The sequence below is a fragment of the Corythoichthys intestinalis genome, chromosome 19 (assembly GCF_030265065.1).
Source record: "Corythoichthys intestinalis isolate RoL2023-P3 chromosome 19, ASM3026506v1, whole genome shotgun sequence".
Lineage (NCBI taxonomy): Eukaryota > Metazoa > Chordata > Actinopteri > Syngnathiformes > Syngnathidae > Corythoichthys > Corythoichthys intestinalis.
The window spans coordinates 21,855,802-21,881,310 of record NC_080413.1 but is presented as its reverse complement, the minus strand read 5'-3'; the positions used below and the strand labels follow the sequence as shown (position 1 = coordinate 21,881,310).

The following is a 25,509-nucleotide window of genomic DNA, read 5'->3' as shown; positions in this document are numbered from 1 at the left end:
ACATAACTGACAAAAATAATAGATTTAGAATCCAGGAAAACCCCTTTCGCAAATGCATCTGGCATGTATTGTAATCAAAGGAAAGCTCCCTGATAAGATCTGTGGCTTTAGTATTGAGTTTAGATCCTGTTTATTGGCCTTCCTCTGCCCAATTTAATTAAAACGTGTTTTATCGTTTGTATTTTCTATCTGAAAGAAACCGGTTAGCGTCACTAAACTATGTAGCTAATAGGATAGATGTACATTGGAAGAGTTTCTCCTAGAATGGACATAAAGGGGAAAGATGAATCCAGTCAATCTTTTCTTTTAGTGGGAAAACCCACCCAAACCACTTGACTCCAATAAGTCAAGCTAATGAAACACAGGAATGCAGGAAAGAGCTACTTAAGTAAACACAGTAAATGAGTAAAAACTCTGGTTTTCCCAAGAAACCCGGCAAAAAATTCATATTTGCTTTGAAGTGCATGAAAAGTAAAATGATTATTACATGCCAGTGCTTCTAGCAAACACTGGTTGGATAATTTATGCACTTAAGTAGACGGGTGCGTTGCGAATCAAGATTGTGTCGAATCAGTTATCTTGGTACAACATATCTTCTTCCTTTGCCGTATCCAAAATGTGACCACAATCTTAATGGCTTTAATCCAGAGTAAATTGATTCTGAATGGGGCATTCTTGATTTTTACACAGCAATGGCTTATTACCACCAGATTTGAATGGATGCCTTCATAACAGAGAACGCAGCCACCACAATGGATCCAGTGTGTGTTGACATTTGTTGAACAGGCCTGGGCATCACTGACACTTTCACATTTTGAGGCAGCAGAATTTTTTGTCTGGTAGGCAAATGTTATGCTGGATGAACAGAGGTTAAATAATGATTGAATATTCTTTGCTTTGGTGCTGCAATATTTGATTAATTCGAGTAATTTGATTACAGAAAAAAGTTTGAAATTTTGCTGCTTCGAGTATTCGTTTAATTAGAGTAGCGTTGTAATGGTTTGTTTTGAAAGTGTTTGCATTTTGTTTTATTGATTTGGGTGGATACACTGCACTCTACTGGCAACAGTTAATATGACATAATTCCTTTAACATGGCTGAATCCAGCTGTTACCTATAAAGACCAAAATAAGGTAATTTTTTCTTAAGCTAATAGTTTTTTTTTTAGGCTAGCTAGACTTTTCCAATGCAAGTTAGCCAATTGTTTTTTCGTTGTACGTAGAATCTCATATATATCATTACTTTTTTGTACCATTTGAGGCTAAACTCAGGTATTTTAATTTATTTTTAAATGAACGTGCAACTCTGCATATTTTGAAGAAACACTTAGGAATTTTATTTTGTATTCACATTGAATGCTCTTTTGAAAGTGCAATCTTAGTAAGCCTTCGTTTTACATCTCCAAAAATGTATTCTAAAACGTCTTAAATGTTTCTAATCCGATCACTCAATCATTCAAACTAACTAATTGCTGGATTAATCGACTACCAAAATAATCAAAAGCAGCAGCCCTACTCTGTTTTAATTAGTGATGCACGATTAGGGATGGGAATTGATAGGATTTTTACGATTCCGATTCCATTATCGATATTGCTTTATGATTCGATTCTTTATCGATTCTCTTATCGATTCTAATTTGGGGAAAAAGAAGAACAAACGTTTTGATTGGCATCGAGTTTGTTTAATCAGAAGTCACAACCTTACAAACTCACAACAAGGTCAAAAGAGGCCCAAAACCTCAATATTAACTGTGGCAATAAGTGGCAAATGCACAAGAATGTTTAACATTTTACTGAAACATTTTCCTAATGGAAATAAAAAATATTGGTATATATTGGCATATAGGTCGTTGGTCTGCCGTTAGTAAAAAAAATTATTGTTTTTCAGAAAGCCACAATCAAATAACCCTTTCTGGATATTTCACGGAACAAAAGTAAATAAAATAAAAATAATCATATAATATAATAATAATTAATGATAATAACACTATTAATCAAATAGATAATAACTAAATAACCCTCTCTGATATCTTCAGAGAAAAAGGCCAGAAAATAAATGACACTATTGAGGAAAAAAATATATATTCAAAATGCTCTCTGGTATTGTTCAGGGGGCCGGACCAAATGTCGGGGGGGGGCCTATTCGGCCTGCGGGCCGTAGTTTGGGGACCCCTGTTAAAGTGTATTATTTACCAGTATATTGAAATGCATGCCTTTTAGTTTTTATGGTGCTTACATGCTCAAGTGGGGGCGCCCTTGCGCGTCCTCACGCGAAGAAGAACGCGCTTACACGCGAAGAAGAAGGAATGCCGCATCCAAGCGAGTGAGCAAGTTAGTGAGAGAGGGAAGCACTGCTACGACCCTACGTTCTTTGTTAATGCTTGTAAAATATCTACAGAGGCAACGCCTGTATGTATCATCTTTTGTGTTGTTGTTGTATGTTTCCACTCACGATCGGACACTTAAATCCAGTTGTGTAGTGGTTTGAACGATGTGCTAATGCTAGCGAATGCATGCTAACTGTTTTGTTATTACTGAATTAGCAGCTAATCATCGCTGATTTACGTTGATGCAAACCTGTTTGTTATTGGGGACGAAATTTATTTGTTTCATTTCTATTTTTAGTTTCACTCTTCAAGTGATGGTTGAATAAAGTCAGCAAATTATACCAACGTCTTCTGTATCGTCATTTCGGAGTTTAGCTATCTGTATAGCTGTCTCGGTGAGGACAGTGGAGTCTATTCCCCCCGGTGCAGTTATCTCCACCTTCCCTCCCGATGCAGTTATCTCCACCTTGCAATGATTGCAAGTCGTTTTGTTGTAATTTTTCCTCGTGAAGTGAAGACACACTTTCGAGCGTTTGAACCTACGTGCTGTCATTTTTATGTTTACGGCTGCAGTGCTCGTGCTTCATGCTAAACCATTGTAACCTTTCATTTTCACCCTCTTTCCTGGTGAAGTGTAGCCAAACTTTGGCGCGGGTGGTTCTTGGCGCCATGCTCGTTTGATGCGTTTGGACAACAAGACAGTCACGACGCAACATGCGTCTTCCATACTCGTTAAAGGGATCGTTAAGGCTTTTTCATTGTGATGTCGAGGCCTTGAAACACTAGGAACCGGTTCCGAATTGGAATCGGATTTCGATTCCCATCCCTATGCACGATAATGCATTTTTCAACGGATACTGATAACCAATAACTTCCTCCACCATCCAGCTGATAACATCAACAATCAAAACATATATACATACAATTGTAAATTATACACAAGAGCAAATGTTACTGTGCTATAATAGAATTTATCGCTACGTTTTCCACACCAAATGTGAACAAATAGTACATTTCAAGATCTAAACGATGTATATTAATTAATATTAATCATACTTACAAAGAACATACTTAATTGCACAAAAATGCCTTTAGGACGGGTTGAGGCGCCAGCGCAGAATTGGACAAAATTGCATAGATTGCGCACATTTGGAGGCTTACTGAAGTATATAATTATCGGACTGCATTATCGGTTGATTTTTTTTTTTTTTTAAATCTGTATTATCGGTATGATGTCATATCGGCCGATAATTATCGGTAACCGATATTATCGTGCATCTTTAGTTCTAATACATTCTTCACTTACCCACCCCAGTCTACATAAGTTAAGGGGATTTGAAATATGGTTCAACAATTGATACGACTCACAGATTCCTGAAATATTGATTGGTACGATAGTAGTGTATTTCGACCACAAGAATTTGTAATCTTCAGCAGCCAATTGTTTTAATCTCAAAAACCAATAGTCTAAATATATTGCACCATAGCTCAAGATTATTAATCAATTTCCTGCAAAATTTCTCATCCCAGTCCTGTGCGTTCAAAGGCTAACAAACATTTCGGTGCACTCTGTCTTGCTGAACAGAACTGATTATATAACTACAGCAAGCAATTATTGAACCTGTCATGTTTAAAAGCCCCAAAGCTGTTTGCATACACACTACTATGAGAATCTGAGCTATTTCAGCCTACTACAGATGATGTTCACTGAAAATTTAAGTCAGAATCAAACCACCCCCCAATATATATATATATTTTAAAAAAATAAATGCCACTATAGCCGCAAGATTGGCTGAACTCTAGATGAGTCACACAGTGAAACCTCAGCAGGCACCGTATATGCTTAAACTGATTGGTGGCGGGGCCATTGCGACTGGAAACGAATTGACAAAACCACAAGAGCACATTGACAGAGAGGGTAATTGATGGGTCAACAATTTTAAAAAGAAAATCCCACTGAGGCATGGAAAACCAATTTTCCCAATGTACAGGGCACGCTGGATGTTTATGTCTCTCTTGCATTGGGGAGCTATTCAAAAAGGGTGGTATAACAGGAGAAATACAGAAGTGCATTAAGGCAGGAGACTTTTTAGATACTAACTGCGTTTATAGTGTCAATCTTTATTAGCAGTGTGGCTCAAAATAAGCCACACCACAGGGAATCCAGGAGCCCAAATCCACTTTTGCACTTAAGTAGTACTTTAAAAGAGTCGATGACAACATGGAAAGTGTTATGATCTTTTGGCCAGATCGTCCATCACTTGTCCTCACAGCATCCATCTGTTCGTCCCCTCTGCATCACCTCTGTGTGCCCCCCATCCCACTGCTGGCATGGCCAGGGATCAATCAAGAGCTCATCGCTCAACCAAGCTGTCACTGTCACCCTACGCTCTCACCGATGTCTCACAATCAGGCCCGACGAGTGTCACTGGGTCCACTTGAGCTGTGGCTCAGTGTCTGAGGTGAGTGGCAGCTGTAGAGAGGGCGGAGCCTGATGGATAGAGAAGTTCGACCCCCTGCTCACCTCTCATTAATGTTACTGGCTCATTGGGAGGTTGGCGCTGTGCCTTGAACTCACTAATGGCCTGAATAACCAGAGGCCAGCCAGGTGATACTAATTTAAAGCATTGACTGATTAATTCAATTGTCCTTTCCTTTTTTTTAAATCAAGAGCCTTATATAACACAAAATGCTGCATCAGTAGCACAATAATTAGTTGCCCAGGGTAGCTCAAGTTTTGAAGCATTTCGTGGGGTTGCAAAATTTACTAATAATCCACATAAACAAATGAGCTCAAGTCGTAATGGGTCAATGACAGTTTCTCACAGTATGAATTAGAGATCGACCGATATATGTTTTTCAGGACCGATACATATACCGATTATTAGTTGTGTTGCACCTATACAGATACCTGGCTGTGCAGTATCGGCCGATACTGCACAAAGTGAAAAAAGTAGAACTTTTTATTAAAGATGCACCTATACCGATACTGGTATCGGTAGGGGGCGCCGATCCAGCCCGAAATGGTGGTATCGGTATCGCCGAGTACCAACAAAGACGGCGCCGATAGCATTTACCGGTCCAATATTATAACATTTGACCGCAGCCTTTTTTTTTTTTTCCTCCTGGCGCTCACTACACTCTGTCTCTGTGTTGTGTGATGACACGTGAACATCAAGCAGCTATCGCTATTGGCCTGCTCCAGACCAATGAGAGCGGGCCAATAGCCACTCCTAACCAATCACAAGGCAGCTTTTTCATATGGAGGAAACACAAACCAGGAGTAATGGCGGCGGTCGGGAAGTATTTCAAAATAGAAATCCCGTCGATTAAAATCAATGACTGTATGCAAGATTTGCGGCCTGAAAGTTTCAAGATGTGGAGTTAAATTGGCCAATTTCAATACCTCAAACCTGATAAAACATTTGAAGACGAAATGTGAACGAACACAACGAGTTTGAGCGTGCAAGAGGAGGAGTGGTATCCAGAAGAAGGGCGCTGGACCGGAGCAACAATCTCTGGTCAGTTCACTACGTCTACTTTACTTTTATTGTGTTTCAGTGAAAGAAATGCCGCAGTAATTTGGGAACTGTTTCCAAAGTAGGGTTGCCACCTTTCAGAAATAGAAATAAGGAAAAAAGGAGGCTAATAGAGAGACGGGATGCTGTGGTCAATTATTAATACTTATATTTGTTAGCGTCCGCAAATGCGGAAACAAGGTGGGAACTCGAAGCAGACAACAAGCGGGGGATATGTACAAGGGCTTAATGATTGCAAACAAAAAATAACACGCGATCGCGGGATAGAAGAAATAACAAAAGGAGTCCGTGACAGCAGGTCGACGGAGCTCAATACTACAAACTCGAAAGTTAACTAAGACGATAGGCAGCGAGCCAAAAAGCCAAAATAAAAACATTCAGATACCTGCACAGGGTATAGGGTTACAAACGAGAGCAACACACTAACAGAAAAAAAACAAATGCAGGGGCGTAACAAGCAAATGTAGTGAGACTATAGTGCGAGATGTCAAATGGCGATCAGCAAGGCAAAATACCTTTGAGATCAACCGTGCTCAAATCCTGCGCTGATGAGATTGGATTCAGGTGCGACGTCAGGAAAGCCCCCATGACCAGCCCAGCAACAAGACACAATCTAACCAGCAGCAGAATGTGCCAATGATATCATGAAAGTTGCACTGTTTGGCCTTTGAGAGGTTTAAAAAGGTTTATTCAGTTCATTCTGAGTTTATTATTATGAATTTATTTTTACTTTCTTACTGTTGGGCTTGCATTAAACATGTTTTATTAATTTCATAAATGTAGCACTATTTTGGCCTTTGAGAGCCAAAGGTTTATTCAACTATTGTCTACTAGGGTTTAGTAGACTATTCACTTTGTACTAGTCTTTTTCCGATTTTGCAAAGGTAAGCAACAGCCTGACAAAGCCTTGATAGCAATGATTTCACATCCAATTATGTAGCTCTTTGGGGGAAAAAAAAAAAAAAAAAATATATATATATATATATATATATATATATATATATATATATATATATAAACGGGGTGGTATCGGTATAGTATCGGTATCGGCCGATACTGCACAGCCAGGTATCGGTATCGGGGCCAAACAAAGGTATCGGTGCAACACTACTTTTTATTGCATACCTGGTATGGGTGACAATAGTTAAATGAACCTTTGGCTCTCAAAGGCCAACATAGTGCTAAATTCGTGAAATTAAAACATGTATAATTACTAGACCAACAGTAAGAAAGCAAAAATACAATGAATGAATAATGAATAAACTTTTTAAACCCTGAGTTTTGTCTCTCAAAGGGCAAACAGTGCAACTTTCATGAAATTATAAATAAAAATAATTGACCACAGCATCCTGTCTCTCTATTAGCCTCCCTCTCTGTGCACCAGCAGCAACACACAATTGGCCACTTAGCTTAGCTTTGCTTACTTCAACAGCACTTTGTAATAGGCTTGCCACCCACCCTTTGAAATAAGGAATCGTTCCAAATTGGGAATTAAAGTTACGTTCCGTATTGAACTAATGCAGAATACATATTTAAATAGATACATTTCTATGCATTGCCTGCTTGCTTTTTTTGTCACCTGTACGGCTTTGGGCGCAAGAGGGGGCGTCCGTTATTTTTATTTCTGAAAGGTGGCAACCTTACTATTGAAACAGGTCTCAAATTACTGTGGCATTCCTTTCAGTAAAAGACAATAAAAGTAAAGTAGTTGAAGTGAGCTGAGCTTTCTCTTGGTAGCAGTTGCTGCTGTTGTAGCCTCAAACTCTTTGTGTTCGTTCACGTTTCGTCTTCAAATGTTTTATCCGGTTCGAAGTATTGAAAGTCGCCAATTTAATTCCACCTCTTGAAACTTTCAGGCCCAAATCTTGCATGCAGTTATTGTACTCGACGGGCATTATAAACTGAAATATGTCCAGACCGCAGATATTTTTGTCTCATAGTTTGTTTTTCCTACATATGAAAAAGCTGCCCCGGCATTGGTTAAGAGCAGCTATTGGCACGCTCTCATATGTCTGGAGCAGGCCAATAGCGATAACTGCTTGGCATGCAAAGTGATTACGTGTCATCACACAACAGAGAGTGTAGTGAGCGGAGAAAAAAAGGCTGCGGTCAAGTGTTATAATACTGGACCGGTAAATGGTATCGGGGCCCTCTTTGTTGGTAGTCAACGATACAACCATTTCGGGCCGGATCGGCCCCCCCTGCCGATACTTTTATCGGTGCATCTTTAATTATTAGTAGTTCGAGGGGCCGATAACCGATATTTGGAGCCTATGTTCATTTGCAGTCAAAGTGTAAAAATTGGCAAAAAAAATAAATAAATAGAATTATTCAAACACTGAGGTTCATTGACATGCCAAAATCATTTTTCATTAAATCACACAAAAACCCTGCTTTAAATTGATTTTTTCATATCGGCCAGTCGGATTAAAAAAACGGCCGATAGCGACATACGTCTAACTTCCAAATATCGGCGCCGACCTCTCTCTCTCTCTCTCTCTCTCTCTCTCTCTCTATTAATATACAAAAAAAAAAAAATATATATATATATATATATATATATATATATATATATTTCGATATAATATTAAAATGAAAGCTTTAAAAAGTTTTATTTTTGAAATTTGGGTTAATATTTTTTTAATGCTTATTTATATTAAACATTTAATTAATACTAAATATTGAATATAAGGAATACTTCCAACAATTTAGCATTTTATGTCAAAATAATAAACACTAAAAAATTTAAATCCCCCTTTCGCATCACTGGAGAGCTTTTTTGCTCCTTGGGATCTACCTCTGTCTGTCTGTGGGCATGTTTGTTATTAGTGCTCAGAAAAAAAGAGAACAAAAATACCCACCTAGCTTGTCTCTATTTAAAAAATATTCTTCCCTCCTTCCATCTGCTATCTAAGAATCTGCTCGTTTGCTTCAAAAGCACCTGCAAGTCTTGTTTGTAAGCGGACAATTATATTGCAGGCTGCAGAATACAATGATCGTTAATAACCGGAATGATGACTTTTTAAAACCTCAGTGCACCTTCAAACTGGTTCTTGAGCACATGCCTAGGTCCAAATAGACGCAACCCCTTCTAGTACATTGTACTAATACAGTATAATAATATGGCTTTATTATGCATAACATGAACTAAGTTCAAACCAATCATTCTCTACGCAGCAGGTTGCCTGTCTCAGTAACTCCAGACAAAAGTGCGAGCCCACTTCATTAATGATTTGAATTTGAAAGATGTAAGAGCATGGCATGAAACCATCAAGAAAGGTTTTTAATGTCTTAAGTCAGCAGGATGCCTTTCAAAAAAGCGTCTCAGTTTGTTGACACTGACACATTCAATGTTCCCTGTCCAAACCCGGAGGACATTGCAGGCAGTGAACTGGGTCAGACGTAGGCTGAGCAAGTCAATCAGAAAGCTAGTGAGTTGCTACCAAGTCAGTGGGTCTGTGACAAAGGTCTGCGGGCGGCAGCCTGGCCTGGCGCCATGCCTCCGTCAGCAATTTGGTGGGGAAGGGATGCAGATGAGGAGGAGTGGAAATAACTGTGGGGGGCTGTAGACGGGGATGATGGGCAGTGCAATAGTGCTCGCTGTACTTCTATTAGGGCAGTAATATAAGGATAATAGACACCCCTGGATGAGGTGCTGGAGAACCTCTTGACAGGCTTTTTATTACTAGTCAACACATGCAGAAATCTGGCCAAACTGGAATATTTTCCATCTTGGGCTGTCAAAATAATCTCTGATGTCTCTGGAAGATTATCATGTAGAGTGGGCCGGTTAAGATCGGCCGTTCACATGATATAAAACGTATACAAGCTCCACATCTCTATTGACAAGCATTTTACTCTGTTTGGAGCATGTAAATAAATAATCAACTAAAACAGTAAATAAATAATCAAGTGAAGTAATGTGGTTAGGTGATTTTGCATTCACCCTTCAATTTGGGTCAGTACACACCAGTGAGCATGTAAATTGCCTCAAATCAACCTTATTTAAATTTAAGTTGTACGAGTAAGTTTTTCATTACATTTATTTTGCTCCCAAGCAGAATAGCAAGGATTTGTGCCAAGATAAGAGTATGATTTCAAACTATTAAAAAAAATTCCACATGAGGTTAAAGGTGTGGATTGGTAGCACAAAACGAACATACTAACTAGAGCTGGAACGATTACTCTAATAAATCGAGTAACTCGAGTATCAAAATTGATCGAAGAATTTTATTCGCTTCGAGGAATCGTTTAATTTTGCAAGCTCTAAGCATCGCGTTTTGCCTGACTACTTTTAATGCGGCCCAACACGCTGACGTCATAAACGTACCGGAAGAAAAGAGAGGTGGCGGATATATTTGATTTCAACCATGCATGGATATAGAGATAACGACGAAGAAGCCGAAGAAAGCCAACAGAAATGCACCAAGAAAAGGCAGAAAATCAATCAATCAATCAGTCAATTAACTTTACTTGTATAGCACATTTAAAAAATCCACCAAGGAGTCCAGAGTGCTTTACATACCATTAAACAGCCAAATAAGTTAACTTCCAAAGATAAAACAAACACATAAAATAAAATAAATAAAAGACGAGGTCATAAACAGTCATTGCTCATTAAATGCTGAAGAAAAAATGTTTTAAAGCGTGATTTAAAATCCATAAGTGAAAGGGCCTGTCTAATAGTAAGTGATAATTGGTTCCACAGCCTGGGCGCCATCACCGAAAATGTACGGTCACCCCTAAGCTTCAGCCTTGATCTTGGGACTACTAGAAGCAGGTGGTCAGCTGATCTGAGGGTGGTGGTTGGACTGATATGGTGGCGCAAGATTATTCAAACATTTAAAAACAAATAATAATATTTTAAAATGTATTTGGCAATGTACTGGGAGCCAGTGAAGAGATGCTAAAATCGGGGTGATATATTCGCGCCTGTGGGTTCTAGTTAGGAGTCGAGCAGCAGAGTTTTGTACAAGTTGCAGAGGGGCCAGTCCAGCCTGACCGACACCTGCATACAAAGAATTACCATAATCCAGTTGAGTTATGACAAAAGCATGGATCGATTTCTCCAAATCAGAGCGTGAAACAATAGATTTCACAATAGCAATCTGGCGAAGCAGATAAAAACAGTCCTGTACAACACAAGAAATTTGCTTCTCAAATTTAAAATCATAATCAAATTGAACCCCTAGATTTTTGACATACAGTAGTTCTTAAGAAACGGAGACGCTGAACCGAGGTCAACATTCAGGGAGGCCTGGCTACTTGGTCTGAACACCATGACTTCAGTCTTGCTGTCATTCAAACTTAAAAAATTAAGTGAAAGCCACGACTTTATATCGTTGAGGCATTCAATGAGTTGACAGAAAGTGCCATTGGAAAATAGATCTGACAGTCATCAGCATACAAATGAAATAAAACACCATGTTTCCTAAAAACAGAACCAAGAAAATGTCAAAAGTGTGGGAGCATTTCAAGCTGAAGAACAAGGTGAACACTGTTTCATGTATTCACTGTAAGACAACGCATAACACTGCCCCCGCCCTGCCCTGGCTACCCGCGGCCCCGCCGACGCGTCCACTTCCCCGGCTGGACCCTGCAACCAATGACCGCCCCCGAAACCCGGGCCAGGCACAACCGCGCGACCCGCCTGCCTAGCCCCCGTTCCACCGAAGGAGTTTACTCCGAGAGCGGAGGATCAACACTCGGAACAAGGTAAAATTACATTAACGTAGCGCTAATAAATAAGATGAACGATACTGTACCTTGCTCACGTAACTTTAGCCCTGCGAAGGGCTAGGTTTCAATTAAATATGACAACTGTCGATGCGTGGCTAATGTGTCTTTCATACAGGCTTTATTTAATCTGTAAAAACAGCGCTGTAGAGTGATGGGGGTGTAAAATAAAAACATAATTAAGCTAACTAAGTTTTAGCTCGACAGTCATTGATGGGTAAATAAAGTAGCTATGATGCCTAATGTGCTCCAATACAGCAAAGTATGATACAATTATTTTGAACACCGCAAAAACTCAAAATCCTATCAGGACTTATAATTTATACTTAAAGCGGAAGTTATGGATTTTTTACATTAGGCTAAATGTTCGAGTTAGCAAGGGTTTAGTTAATTGGTGGAGTTGGTTTCAACAAATTCCGTTCCGTTTGCAAGTTATTTGTCAGTTTCAGGGCTCTGGAGTGGCTAAGCTAGCTCGAGTCAATGGCACCATTATAGCATGTAAAAAAAAATAAAAAATATAAAATAACATATGCACACATGGGGATGGTATGGCTCAGTGGTAGAGTAGTTGTCCCTCAATCCAGAGGTTGTGGATTCAATTCTTTTTTTTCACCGCTGATTTTTTATGTCATAGCCAGCAGCAAGTGACCAGTTTATATTTTTCATCGTTCTTCATAGAGAATTTGTGGAAACTCGCCTTTGCCCGTTTCTTCTGTACGTTTCCACAGCCTCTAAATGCACATTTCGCCATGTTGCCAGCCGTCAGTTAACTCAGCAGACCAATGTACGGCGGAAGGTGGGAAGTAGTTTCCAACCTCTGATCTGGAAAAATATCATTAGTACACCTCCACTATTTGGCCGCTTATGAGAAGTCAGGTTTGCTGGAGGTCAAAATGTCTTTTGCCAAAATAAAAAACAACTTGTGGCGATCAGCCATCTTTGCAGTTTACATCCACTTGGAAATCCGTTAGAGCTCATCGCTGTCAACACGACAGTAACAGTAGGAACTATTGTTATTTGGGTTTGAGTTTCCCGAGGGACAGATATAGTTGACGGACACACACAGGAAGTCTGTGTTGTTACGTTTGTTATTGTCCGAGTTGCGGAGCTGCAATAAACTTTGACCCAAATGAGTTCACAAAACTAAATTCTGTGCTTTATGAAGAGTGAAAAAAGCAGAATTTAACACAGACAAAAATCATTCGGCCGATTAAAGTGAAGTATTACCGAAACAAAATGGTGACGTCACGCACCGTAATGGTCGGCAACGGGTCGCCGCATACGTTTCTTCAACACAACGTGGCCGTGTAAATAAAAAAAAAAAAAAAAAACAAGTTTATATATGTAATATATATACACATATATACCTATACATATATATACACACATATATATATATATATGTACATATATTTATATATACATATATATTTATATTTATGTTGCATATTCAGGGGTGCACATAAGTGGTCCGCATGCGCGCATGCGTACTAGACGTAGACAAACGCGCTGGCCCTCAACGGCTTCCATACGCTTTTGGTACCGATGGCTGACCACTGTATTTGCGGCGGACACGAGAAAATCACTTCTCAAAATGTCAAAGAGGCAGGCCCCACTGAGTAATTATTTCCGTGTTCCCCCACCCCCGTCAAAAGACAGACATGACAGAAACGTCACCGGAGCAACCGGGAAAAAAAGGACTTTTGCTGAAAAGTGGCTGCAGGAGGTACCATGGCTAGAAGCAAATGATGCTCGCACGGAAATGTGGTGCAACATTTACCGTGAGAATCCCAATGTCGTTAATAAGAGCAGCGCATTTTATGTAGGGTCAAAGAATTTTAGCCATCCAAACTTTGAAAAGCACGAAAAAAACAGAGCATGTGGCAGTTAAGCAAACTATCGATGTCAGACAGGACCCCACTCGCCCTATGGACAAGTGGCGGAAAGAAATGATTGAAGAACAGCGCCATGCACTGACAAACGTATTTTTGCTCGCATTTCACAAAGCTAAACATGCACGTTCAATGAGCTCTTATGAGGAGGACATCCTTTTACAAAAGGCTTGGAGTTAATGTGGGAGCCGCATATGAATGCCCTTTATTTTGAATTAGTGCTTTTATGTTTATTTCTTTACATTTCACTTCAAAGTAATGGCAAATTTGTTGTGCCAGTTGATGTTAATCAAGCATTAATTGTTTATATAATTAACTAAAGGTAATTGGCTCTAAGTAAAGCTTGTCATAATTTTATCGCATCAGGCGGGTTGGATCTCAAGCTCAATGAGGACCAAGTCACATCTCCAGGTCCTCCTCTGAGAACCTGGTCAAAAAAATATGTGCACCCCTGTGTATATTTATATATATATTTCTGTCTCCATCCATGTACCCGTTTATAATGTGCACCATGATTTTACAAGTTGATTTTGGTGGAAAAAAAGTGCGCGTTATATTCGGGAAATTACGGTAACAAAACCACTGCTTACTCGAAGATTAAGGCTAATGTCAAAAATCCTGAACTTCCGCTTTAAACTTGCTTGTAGAAATGGAAATTGAATTGAAACACTTAGGAAAAACACTTAACTTTTAAATGATGTGTGTTATCAAGTGTAATGACATTTTAGGTAAGAAATGAGAATTCTTTTTTCATAAGATCTGAGGTTTTTTGAGTGAAAGCAGTTAATTTGTTGTTTTAATTTTCTAGTCACATCTGAGATGCAACTGTTGGCTGTTTTCAATAATAAGATAAAAATAAAGACATTGATCTAAAAATGGTTCAATATTAGCTGCAATGTCTTTTTTCTCATGTATTATTTGCTCTTTACCTAAAAAAAAAAAAAAAAAAGTTTTATCCGATTACTCCATTAATCGATGAAATTTTCAGTAGAATACTTGATTACTAAAATATTCGATAGCTGCAGCCCTAATACAAACAAACAAACAAACAAACAACCAGACACTTAACTTGATCTACAGACTTCAGTAAAATAAAATGTGTCTCAAATCAGGAGGAATTACAGGAAATTATATGTTCAATATGGTGTGGCATTAAGTTATTTTGAAGAGAAAAACTGACTGCTCTAACTCAACAGCCAAGACGAGGAAAGCTGAGCCAAGCTGAGTGGATACTGTGCTGAGGAAAAACAGCATTTGAGGCTTAAAATGTAAGACAAACCGGCTCATGAAGCTTAAGGTGGTTGTCTGTGATTTTGGATGGGTTTTCTATATACGGCAATAGAACTTTCAATTGACTATAGAGTTCCAGTCAAACACTGTGAATGCTTTAGTTTGGGATGAACACCGAAAACCTAATAATAAGCAACAATCATACAGTGTGTCAGAGACCCATCTGGACCCTGGTTGATTCAAAGCCACTTTTATTTTTACTTTGTCTAATGCCATGAATTCCGCCTTTGTTGCAGGGCCAATTTTGAATAATTACAAAAAGCAATAGACTCAATCAGGGACCAGCTGTCTGTGGCAATGCATGGGTGTGTATTTTAGGGGTTTGGGAACACTGATGAAGGCTCCACATCAAAGTGAATCTGAATATCACAGAGAAGCGGCAATGGCAACATCTGAAGCGCAGTTTCCCTGTGAACGCAGCACACATCAGGATACACCAATGTTCTCCCTGCTCATGCATGCACACTCATAGAAGCCTTACCCCCCAACATGGACCTATTGTTATTGAGCTAAAAAGGAAGCACTGTCAGCATGGAGGAGTAGGAGGAGAACCATCTGTCTCTCCATTAGGCAGATCCTGAATGTGAGAAAGATGCTGCGTGGTTAATGGGCTTAAACAACAACGCTGTTGTCTGCCAAAGTATAATAAAGCTACAATAAAATCTGCTGAGGACTGTGACCATCCATCTCTGTTTGTCATAGAGTGTTTGCACCGTCACTGATTGGCTTTTGATGAAACTTTGCTGCAACATTTGTTTGTTGAAATGCGCGTCTCGCAAAATATACTGATGCAATCAGAGGTTGATCAAATTGAGGGAAATAAAGAAAAATCCTCATCAACACATTGCTGCATGTGGGGATTTGTAAAATGACTGATTAGACCACTTGGGACCTAGAATGCCTTTTTAATCGAATTGCTGGTCTTAAGGAAATTAATGAAAATGTTATTTTGTGATGCAAAACTTTGGCAAGATAGGAATTAGTTTTTAAGAGTTTATTGTTTTTAAGACAAAGCTCATCAGCTTAATGGAAAACAATGGACCTGATGAACTGCAAATGTAAATACTACAGTGGGGCAAATACAGTAAGTACTTAGTCAACCACTAATTGTGCAAGTTCTCCCACTTGAAAATATTTGAGAGCCCTGTAATTGTCAACATGGGTAAACCTCAACCATGAGAGACAGAATTTGGGGGGGAAAAAACAGAAAATCACATTGATTTTTAAAGAATTTATTTGCAAATCATGTTGGAAAATAAGTATTTGGTCATTACCAAACGTTCATCTCAATACTTTGTTATGTACCCTTCGTTGGCAATAAAGGAGGACAAACGTTTTCTGTAACTCTTCACAAGCTTTTCACACACTGTTGCTGGTATTTTGGCCCATTCCTCCATGCAGATCTCCTCTAGAGCAGTAATGCTTTTGGGGCTGTCGTTGGGCAACACGGACTTCCAACTCCCTCCACAGATTTTCTATGGGGTTGAGATCTCGAGACTGGCTAGGCCACTCCAGGACCTTGAAATGCTTCTTACGAAGCCCCTCCTTTGTTGCCCTGGCTGTGTGTTTGGGATCATTGCCATGCTGAAAGACCCAGCCACGTCTCATCTTCAATGCCTTTGTTGATGGAAGGAGATTTTCACTCAAAATCGCTCGATACATGGCCCCATTCATTCTTTCCTTTACACAGATCAGTTGTCCTGGTCCCTTTGCAGAAAAACAGCCCCAAAGCATGATGTTTCCACCCCCCATGCTTCACAGTGGGTATGGTGTTCTTCGGCTGCAATTCAGTATTATTTCTCCTCCAAACAAGAGAACCTGTGTTTCTACCAAAAAGTTCTATTTTGGTTTCATCTGACCATAACACATTCTCCCAGTCCTCTTCTGGATCATCCAAATGCTCTCTAGCGAACCGCAGTCGGGCCTGGACATGTACTTTCTTCAGCAGGGGGACACGTCTGGCAGTGCAGGCAGGATTTGAGTCCCTAGCGGCGCATTGTGTTACTGATAGTAGCCTGAGTTACTGTGGTCCCAGCTCCCTGTAGGTCATTCACTAGGTCCCCCTGTGTGTTTCTTGTTATTTTGACGCCACGGGGTGAGATCTTGCATGGAGCCCCAGATCAAGGGAGATTATCAGTGGTCTTGTATGTCTTCCATTTTCTAATAATTGCTCCCACAGCTGATTTCTTTACACCAAGCGTTTTACCTATTGCAGATTCAGTCTTCCCAGCCTGGTGCAGGTCTACAATTTTGTCTCTGGTGTTCTTCGACAGCTCTTTGGTCTTTGCCATAGTGGAATTTGGAGTGTGGACAGATGTCTTTTATACCGCTAATGAGTTAAAACAGGTACCATTAATACAGGTAATGAGTGGAGCCTCGTTAGACCTCGTTAGAAGAAGTTGGACCTCTTTGACAGCCAGAAATCTTGTTTTTTGTAGGTGACCAAATACTTATTTTCCACTCTAATTTGGAAATAAATTCTGTCAAAATCAAACAATGTGATTTTCTGTTTTTTTTTTCCACATTCTGTCTCTCATGGTTGAGGTTTACCCATGTTGACAATTACAGGCCTCTCTAATCTTTTCAAGTAGGAGAACTTGCACAATTGGTGGTTGACTAAATACTTATTTGCTCCACTGTATATCTGTGATTTTTTACACATTTGGTAGTTAACTTTTTTTGTTGACCAGTAATTAATTTATTCTTGACTGAATGCACCTTAAGCGAATGTTTGTCATTTTTCTAACTTATTAACAACACAGAAATATCCAGTGTGTTTAAAATTTAGGAAATTTCTCCCCCACTGAGTTTTAATTATGAAAGGCATTGCTTTATCTTGTTAATAGAGAACTGGCATTCGTTTTGAATTTATTTTCTGGACTATTACCAATGTATTTCAGAGCATTCACGCCATAAAACAACTATAACTTCAGAAGGCTGCAATATTCTCTTCTCAAATTTGGCAGTTGGCACTTTTGTGAAGATTTAAAAGTTTATTAATGTATTTAAGTATTTTAACCCCTTCAGACCTAAGCATGCTGCTGAAGGACATGTCACGTTCATGTCTCTAAACCAATAAATACACCAATTTAGTTGCTAATGCCACTCTTGGGAGATGAACCATTAAAATGAAATCACAATGTTCGGCACGCCCTCTTTGCTATTTTTGGCTCTTTGAAAATGGCTGACCAAACGCAATTTCAAAAAGGATAAGGTAAAGTGCAAATTTCTCATTAAAAACACATTAACATTAAAGAGCATACGACAGGAGAAAAAAATTTCTTAAATAGCATTATTATGTGAATTAGAATCATATTTTGAGACGATTCGACTATATACAACAATTTAGCAAAGCGCAGATGACAAGAAATTAGTCTTTTAATCTGCCGGTTAGCCACGCCTACCATTATAGGGCTCTAGCGTCCCCAACAGGTGGATGACGTCAGCGGGAGACTGGGCTCATCGGTTTTACTATTCAGCCCACTGAGGGGGAATTATTCTGAACGAGGAAAACGCGACGAAGAGAGCTGCAAAATGTCATTCTTTCAGTCTCTCTACTCCAATATTTTTACAGGATATTCTTTTTATCCAAGTATTTTTCCCCAATAGCTAAATAAATGGCTTGAGAAGGACCAGACAGCCCGTTGAGGGGAAACTATTTACAGCGAGGAAAACGCGACGAAGAGAGCTGCAAAATGTCATTGTTTCTGTCTCTTTACTTCAATATTTTTGCAGGATATTCTTTTTATCCAAGTATTTTTCCCAATTGCTAAATAAATGGCATGGTCATGACAAATAATCTTTTGCTAAATGGAATAATAAATGATAAAAATGCACTTATTCAGGACGACATGGCAAAATTACTCCATAATGGTCAAAACTGTCAATTTCACCTTTACTGTCGCACCTCCCGAACGATATTTTATGACACCTAAATCGGACATATGTCATTTCCCTTCCCCGGCTTCGGAGAATGTAAACAAACCAAGAGGCGTGACAGCTAGCCGACTTGCTAACCCGAACCGAGTGATGTTTCAAAGTCTTCGAAGTGGAAAATCACACATAACTAGCCCGGATTTTTTCACATGACGACTGGGTTGTCGATTGTCTTCGCGGATCGGCAAACCGCCTGGTGGAAAGCAATTTACAGTTCGTTCCCCGGAGGAGGGCGGCTGCAGTTGTTGTGCAGCTAACGTGCAGCTAATGTGCACGAGGAGAGCTTTTCACATGCCTATCAATGATCAAACGTAAGTAGTCCTTTATTTAAAGAAAGTTTTGAGTTTACTTTGTAATCGCTGTATTAATATTTGACATAATACAAAACAAGATGTTTACTCACTTCCTCGTAAGTCCAATGGTCCCACAGTAAGGCTTGGCCCATATCCACGGTGAATGGGAACCTTTTGAAACTCCAAAAAGGCGCACACGCCTCTCCCTCATAAAGCAAGATTTTTCTGCAGCCGTTTGGCTGGCGTGATGCGAAAAATAAACGTATTAATCCGCAAAATCAGCTGAATCCTTAGTCCTCATACACAACAGTACGGCTGTTTAGTGAAGAGGACGCCTTCACCCGTATATGTCACAGCGCCCTCCTCCTCAATGCAAGATCGAAGTCACTCATTTTCATGGCGTGGGATTCAAAAAACTAAATAAATATAGCGATCGCTTCCACACACATCCAAGCAGTCCATATCATTCAGGAGCATAAAATACCGCGTGTATTATGAAATAAACATGCTTTTTCGTGTCACATGCACTTTAACATTACAAATAACCAATAAAAGCATGAAATATCCCCGATGAAAAAAATTGCACTTTTTTTTTGGTCTTAAAGTAAAAATCAGAGCAGCTTTTTTTTTTTTCTTTGCCAAGCAGAAAAAATGCAGTTCTGAAGGGGTTAAAGTTATGGGCTTTAGTTCTCAGTTTATTTACAGCTGAATCCTACAGGAAATTACCCTGGCAACAGGAAATAACATTTTACAAAAAACAATCTATTTCAATGATTTGTTTTTCTGAGTAGTATCTACCTAAATATGAACATAAAGTATCGTTATTTTTAGCAGACGCAAGCATTTTGTGGTAACCATGAGATAATGAAAATTGTAATGTCACTGTCATTGTTCTTGGTGCAGCACTCTTAGAGTAGTCCATGATCATAAAGCACCAGTAAACACATCTAGTGGGCAAATCCATTTCATGTTTCATTACCTGAGCGATTCAGCCATACGCCGCAGGTCTTCATTCTGCTGCTTGAGTCGCTCCAACTTGGCCAGAATTTTGGAAAGCTCTCGGCTGGAGCGCTCCGGGTGCTCACTGTCCCTCACCAAATGGCCACCGATGTAGAAGAGCAGCGTGCCCCAGGCTAATAGCACCAGGGTGATCCAACGCCATGAACCGGCCCAGGGCCGCATGATGTGACCACGCCCACCTGAAATTGCCTCCTGATGTGCTTGTACCCGAAACGACCCTGTGGTCTACCTGACGGTCCACTAGTGTCCTGTCACCACTGGTGATGCAGTGCCAAAATTAGCACTGGCATTTTTGCAGGGAGGGTAGACAAAATCAAATATTTCTGGGATCGTAGAGTGTGAAAAGGTTTGGAGTGCTTCCTAGCTGTTAGCCAGCTTGCCGCCTTTTACTACAGCATGGTGAGCTTGTTCTGGTGACTGCCTGGTGTTGAACTGACAGGCGTCCTCTTCACCCAAACTGTTGAACTGACTTCAGGTCCGTTTGGAATCTTTTATTCAAGTTTTGCCCTGAAGAAAAACACAAAGACAAAAACGTTAAGTCAGTTTGATGAATTTGCTTTGTTTTTCAAACATTGTTAAGCCTTTTGGTCAAGCAAGCAAGGGTTATATGCAGTGTAAGCGACAGTAATTCATAGTCACTTGCAGCCAACAGACCACTGATGGGTCACTGAAGGTCAAAAACCTCAGTAGACATTGCCAAACACTATAATTTGCATTTATGTCGTTATGTGCGGTCCTTGACTTGAGCTTCTCTGATGTCAAGGCGGGACTGATTCCTTTGAATGTTCACATCTTTTCTGCTTGTGCTTTACACAAGAAAAAAATTATTCCACTTCATACCACTCCTAACTCTAGTTGAAGCTTGATCGTTTTGGGGCGCAAGCTAAATCAAACCAACATCTTGCAGCTGTTTGGCACCAATTGTCATCCCTGCAGCCATGAGAGAACGTAATATTGTCAAGGTGAAACGGCAAACTCAACGGAACAGAGGGAATAGAGGAAAAATCCCTCGATCATCATTTTTCTTCATCCCCGAGCAGCAGGGGAGAGATGGACACCTGCCGGGTTGATGAAGCAACCTTCCCTGTCATCTCCCTTAACAAAGCCTTGCCAAGGCAGCCGGGTGCCGTCGTGTGATGAGATAAAGACTGGCAGTGGCAGATATGTGTGTACAGTCCTCCAGTGTGCATACTATCATCCCACAGCGTGTACCACAGCAATCTGGAATAATACCGAGCATGGGGTGGGCGGTGGTGTTGATTGACAACATCACAGAGTCCCTTGTGTGTCTGTCTGCGAGAGCTGAGAACGGAGAAAAGCGCTCCTGATGGGATTTGCCTGGCAGCAGGGAAGTAGGCTGACAGTAGCCCGTTTCGTTTGCCATAGCAACAGACGTGGTATGTTAAACATAGAATATAAGGTGGGTCAAACACTGGTATTTTTGTAGCCACTCCAACCATGTTCCAAACTACTTGTGGTGAACCTAACTAAATTGTAGGTACCTCTTTATAGCTAAAATGTTTGTGAGGTTTCTCAGCTATGTAGGTCATGATATTCAAGGAAGAATTCAATCAAGAGTGAAAGGACATGTTTGTGTTGAGGTTTTTGGGAAATACTCATGCAGGAAACACTTTTGAGTTTTGATAAATGTGAAAAAGGAGGTTGTGTTTTGTGGACTATTGGGTTATGATGGCAGCGGGTTATGTAGAGTTCGCAAGTGTACAGCCAAAATATTCCCTTTCATTCCTCTCACCATCGATGTCAGTTCAAAGATAATAAAACAGTCATTCGTGCTACTGCAGTTGTTGTTGTGACTGACCTCACCCAACACAAGTGTCACTGCTCTTATAGTATGCAGCCCTCGGATGTGCTGAGCTGTGTTTTATTATGGAAAATAAGAGCTGCAAGGGAGCTGTACTCCAGCAGCTAATACACAACTGGGACTTAAGAAAAAGGCAGGCTTTTCACTGTGTTTGAAAGCCATAATGAGGTTTATGTTCCGAACACTAAAAGCGCTAAGTATAAAACTATTGAATGAGGCACACAACCACTGCCAAGTGGAATAGGATGGAATATTAAGATAACACTTATACCGAGAGCTATTCTACTTATACTTGAAAGTTAAGTCAGTAGTACGTTTCTGTACTTCGATTTAAACTTCAAAATAAAGTACACAAGCCTGAACAAAGACAAGTTATTGCTATCGGAAATAATAACAAAATTAAATCCCAATTTAACAGCCATCAGGTTCAGGGCTGCAGACTGTGACCAAATGGTCGCATTTTGCGACTAAAATCAGAGCCACCACGAGTATTTTAGTCATCTACTCGCACATGCATGACCAGTAAAACTGTGGCTTTGTTTTTGTTTGTTTTTGGTGCTGACAAACTCCTTCATGGTTAAATCCACTAGTTGGCAGTAATGTAACGAGCTGGTTTGCCAAGGGAAAATACAACAGAAGAAAAAGAAAGTGGAGGTGGGCGATGTGTGGAGCGGGTTATAATTGGGTAGCGGGAAAACTTCACAGCAGTTGAGCACTTGAGAACAATAGCGAAAAGGACAATAAGTGACCACTTTCTTTCCAACAAACCCACCGACACTGTTTCAAAGGAGGCCGACGGAGGGAATAAGTCTGACTCAGACAGTGACGAGGCGGTCGCGGCAAGGTTAAGATTACACATTTACTTAAACCCCAGACTATCTTTAGATCCTCCTTTTATAAACTTTTTTTTACACATATTTATTTTTTTGTCATGAATGGGACACTGCACATCCAAGTTACAACCCAAATTCCCATGATAACCCAATTTCTTAGCAGTATTGACTCATCCGAGTAGAGATTTGTTTATATCGCCCTCTAGTGGTTGGCCGCCATTACTGGGGTGTTTGTAAACCAATAGCAGCCCAGCATCAGTCAATGTAAACATTAATGTTAGCTGCTGTTGGGTTTTATGCTGCAGGTGGCACACCTCAGCAACGGCAGATTAGCTTAATTGCTCAGATTAGTCAATATTGGTTGATGTCAAAACTGACAGAGAATAAAATATTTATTCACAAATTTGTAGTTTTATGCATTTATTATGAAAGTATCGGTTAAACAGTGAAAATTAAAGGAAAACTTAAGCATTTCGATTTACAGTGTGCACCCCTGAATCTTCCGTTTCCGCCCCTAAAATTTTAAATTATGGGCCACTGTGCTCGTAGTAAAAACTGTTGTTCTGGAGCCTTGAGGTGAATTTCTACTTTAACAGTTTGACTTTCAAAATCTATTGTAATCAAATCACAAATCACATAGATGACTAGGAGTGGGAACCTGTTGGTACCTCACGATACGATACGATTTGCGATACAAAGCTCACGATAACAATCTGACGATATGGCGATACAACGATTATCGATACATTGGTCAGGAAATCATTCTAGGATTTTCTACAAACAACTAATAAACAGAAAAACAAGCTTTTGCTGTGAATTGGAATGAGTTTATCACTAGTAGACGTCCAATCCATTTGAACTGGGAGGGTGGCAGCGAATGAACGAACGGATTGAACGTCTATGGCCGTCTGTGGCAGCCAATGCCAGGCAATGAGGTAATTCTGGGCGTTTTAAGTTCATTTACCTGTTGATTTTGGGGTATTTTATAGGTCATTTCCTATTTATTTTGAGTTACAGAACAGGAGGTGACCTGGGAATCACCCAAATGAATAGGCAGTGACTCAAACTCAAGAGGAAATGACCTGTAAATGCCCTAAAATGAACAGTAAGTGACCTGTAAATGCCCTGAAAATCGGATAGAATGACTGAACATTCCCAGTCTAAATGGATTGGGCGTCAAGCAACGTCAATGCAGCCTTAGAGTTAATTGAGACACTATTATGGTGGAGGATTTTGGTAGCAACTTGTTGGTTCATTTCTTTTTTTTGTTTTTGTTTGTTTTTTTTTTGTTTTTTGTTTTTTTTTTGTTAGACATTGGCACCTTTTTAAAACGATATTTCGATTCTTGGCAGGAGCATATCGATAACCTTTTGGGATACAAAATATCACGATATATCACCATTTCGATATATTGACACACCCCTATAGAAGACAAACCTCCACCACACACTTATTTTGAGCTACCATATGCATGAAATGGTGGGGGGTTGGCAGTGAAATTCCATGCAAGGTTATTGGTTTTATGATGACATAATTACCAATAACGATCTCTTTCAATAATAGTAAGGACAGGTATGTGGAGAAAAAAATGCTGCACATTAGCTGTAAATGGTTTTGCTCTGCATTATTCAGTAGCTAAAAATTACATACATACCCAGTTCTTGGTGTTATTCTCAAATTTAAAAAAAAAAAAACATTCTAGCCTTAGTCTTGAAACAAGCGGTACTTCAATGTCCTTCACCCTGTTGGACTGTAATAACTAGTATTATACAACATATGGATTTTTCTAATAGCCCCACCAATTCCGTACCACACTAACATCCGAGGGCCTTGGAGGGTAGATAGCAGGATATGGGTTGTCATCAAAATAACCTGTATTCACTCCTTCAAGTGAATCTTCAAGTGAGCCAGCTTGCAACAGAGGTTATCTATCACCTACTATAGGCTTGGGTCTGTGGGCAATAAGCGATGAAATGAGGTCCACCGCTGAATTATGCATTGAGCTCAGCTGAGGGTGGCTTCCATTACACCAACATGCCCGCTCTGGCTCAGCCATGGGAGCGTTACCTCCAGCATGAATATACGCTTCACTCCTCATGTATGTTAACGGAATGTATACATGTATACAATTATACGTAGGGATGCACCATAAGTCATAATATTACTTGTTGCAATTGGGATGAAAATGTGCTTTATTTAATAAAATGTCATTCAAAAATATAAACCTTCCTTGCCAAATAACATGGATCCGAGCAACATGAAGCTCAGAGGGTGCTTTAGCAGAGTTTATCACCAATTTTGCAAGCAGAATTTACAGTAAGCAGGAACAGCGTTAAGAGTCTTAGGCTAGGTTCTTCACGCGGGTCTTAAAATACAAATCTGATTTTTTCGTGTGAGGCATTAACTTGACGGTCTGAACGTGACAAGTCGCATAGAAGTTTTGCCAGAATGTGGCTGTGGTCTGAACTGTCAAATCTCCCAAATCGGGATTCATGCAGCAAGTACGTCAGCAAAGAGTGAGAGGCACGGAGGACGGCAACGATGGAGCTGTCTCTCCATTTGCGCTCTGCTTTTTAGGAAGAGACGGGCTTGACAACATTCATTTCAAAAAATAAAATCGGGTGGGTGGGGGAGGGGGAGGGGCGGAAGTTGGGATGGCTGAGAATCCTCGGTTTCCTTTCGGTGTGCTAAATGAGCAGTACTGTATTTCAATACTGCTTACATTGAGAGTTGGGGCAAACTGACTGTATGTGTGTGCGTGCGTGCGTGCATGCATGCACGACGCACACACATACGGTGCATGCATTCTATCAATCCATATA

General features: G+C 39.9%; 1 protein-coding gene across 1 annotated transcript in view; it reads right to left on the bottom strand.

The window, feature by feature from the left end:
* fut8b (fucosyltransferase 8b (alpha (1,6) fucosyltransferase)) overlaps window positions 1-25,509 on the bottom strand; it is a 232,348-nt gene that overhangs the window by 115,233 nt on the left and 91,606 nt on the right. The window contains exon 2 of the mRNA XM_057822895.1: window positions 19,992-20,539. Coding sequence (XP_057678878.1) covers window positions 19,992-20,194 — 203 coding nt within the window. The 5' untranslated portion in view covers window positions 20,195-20,539. The remainder of the gene's footprint in view (window positions 1-19,991; window positions 20,540-25,509) is intronic.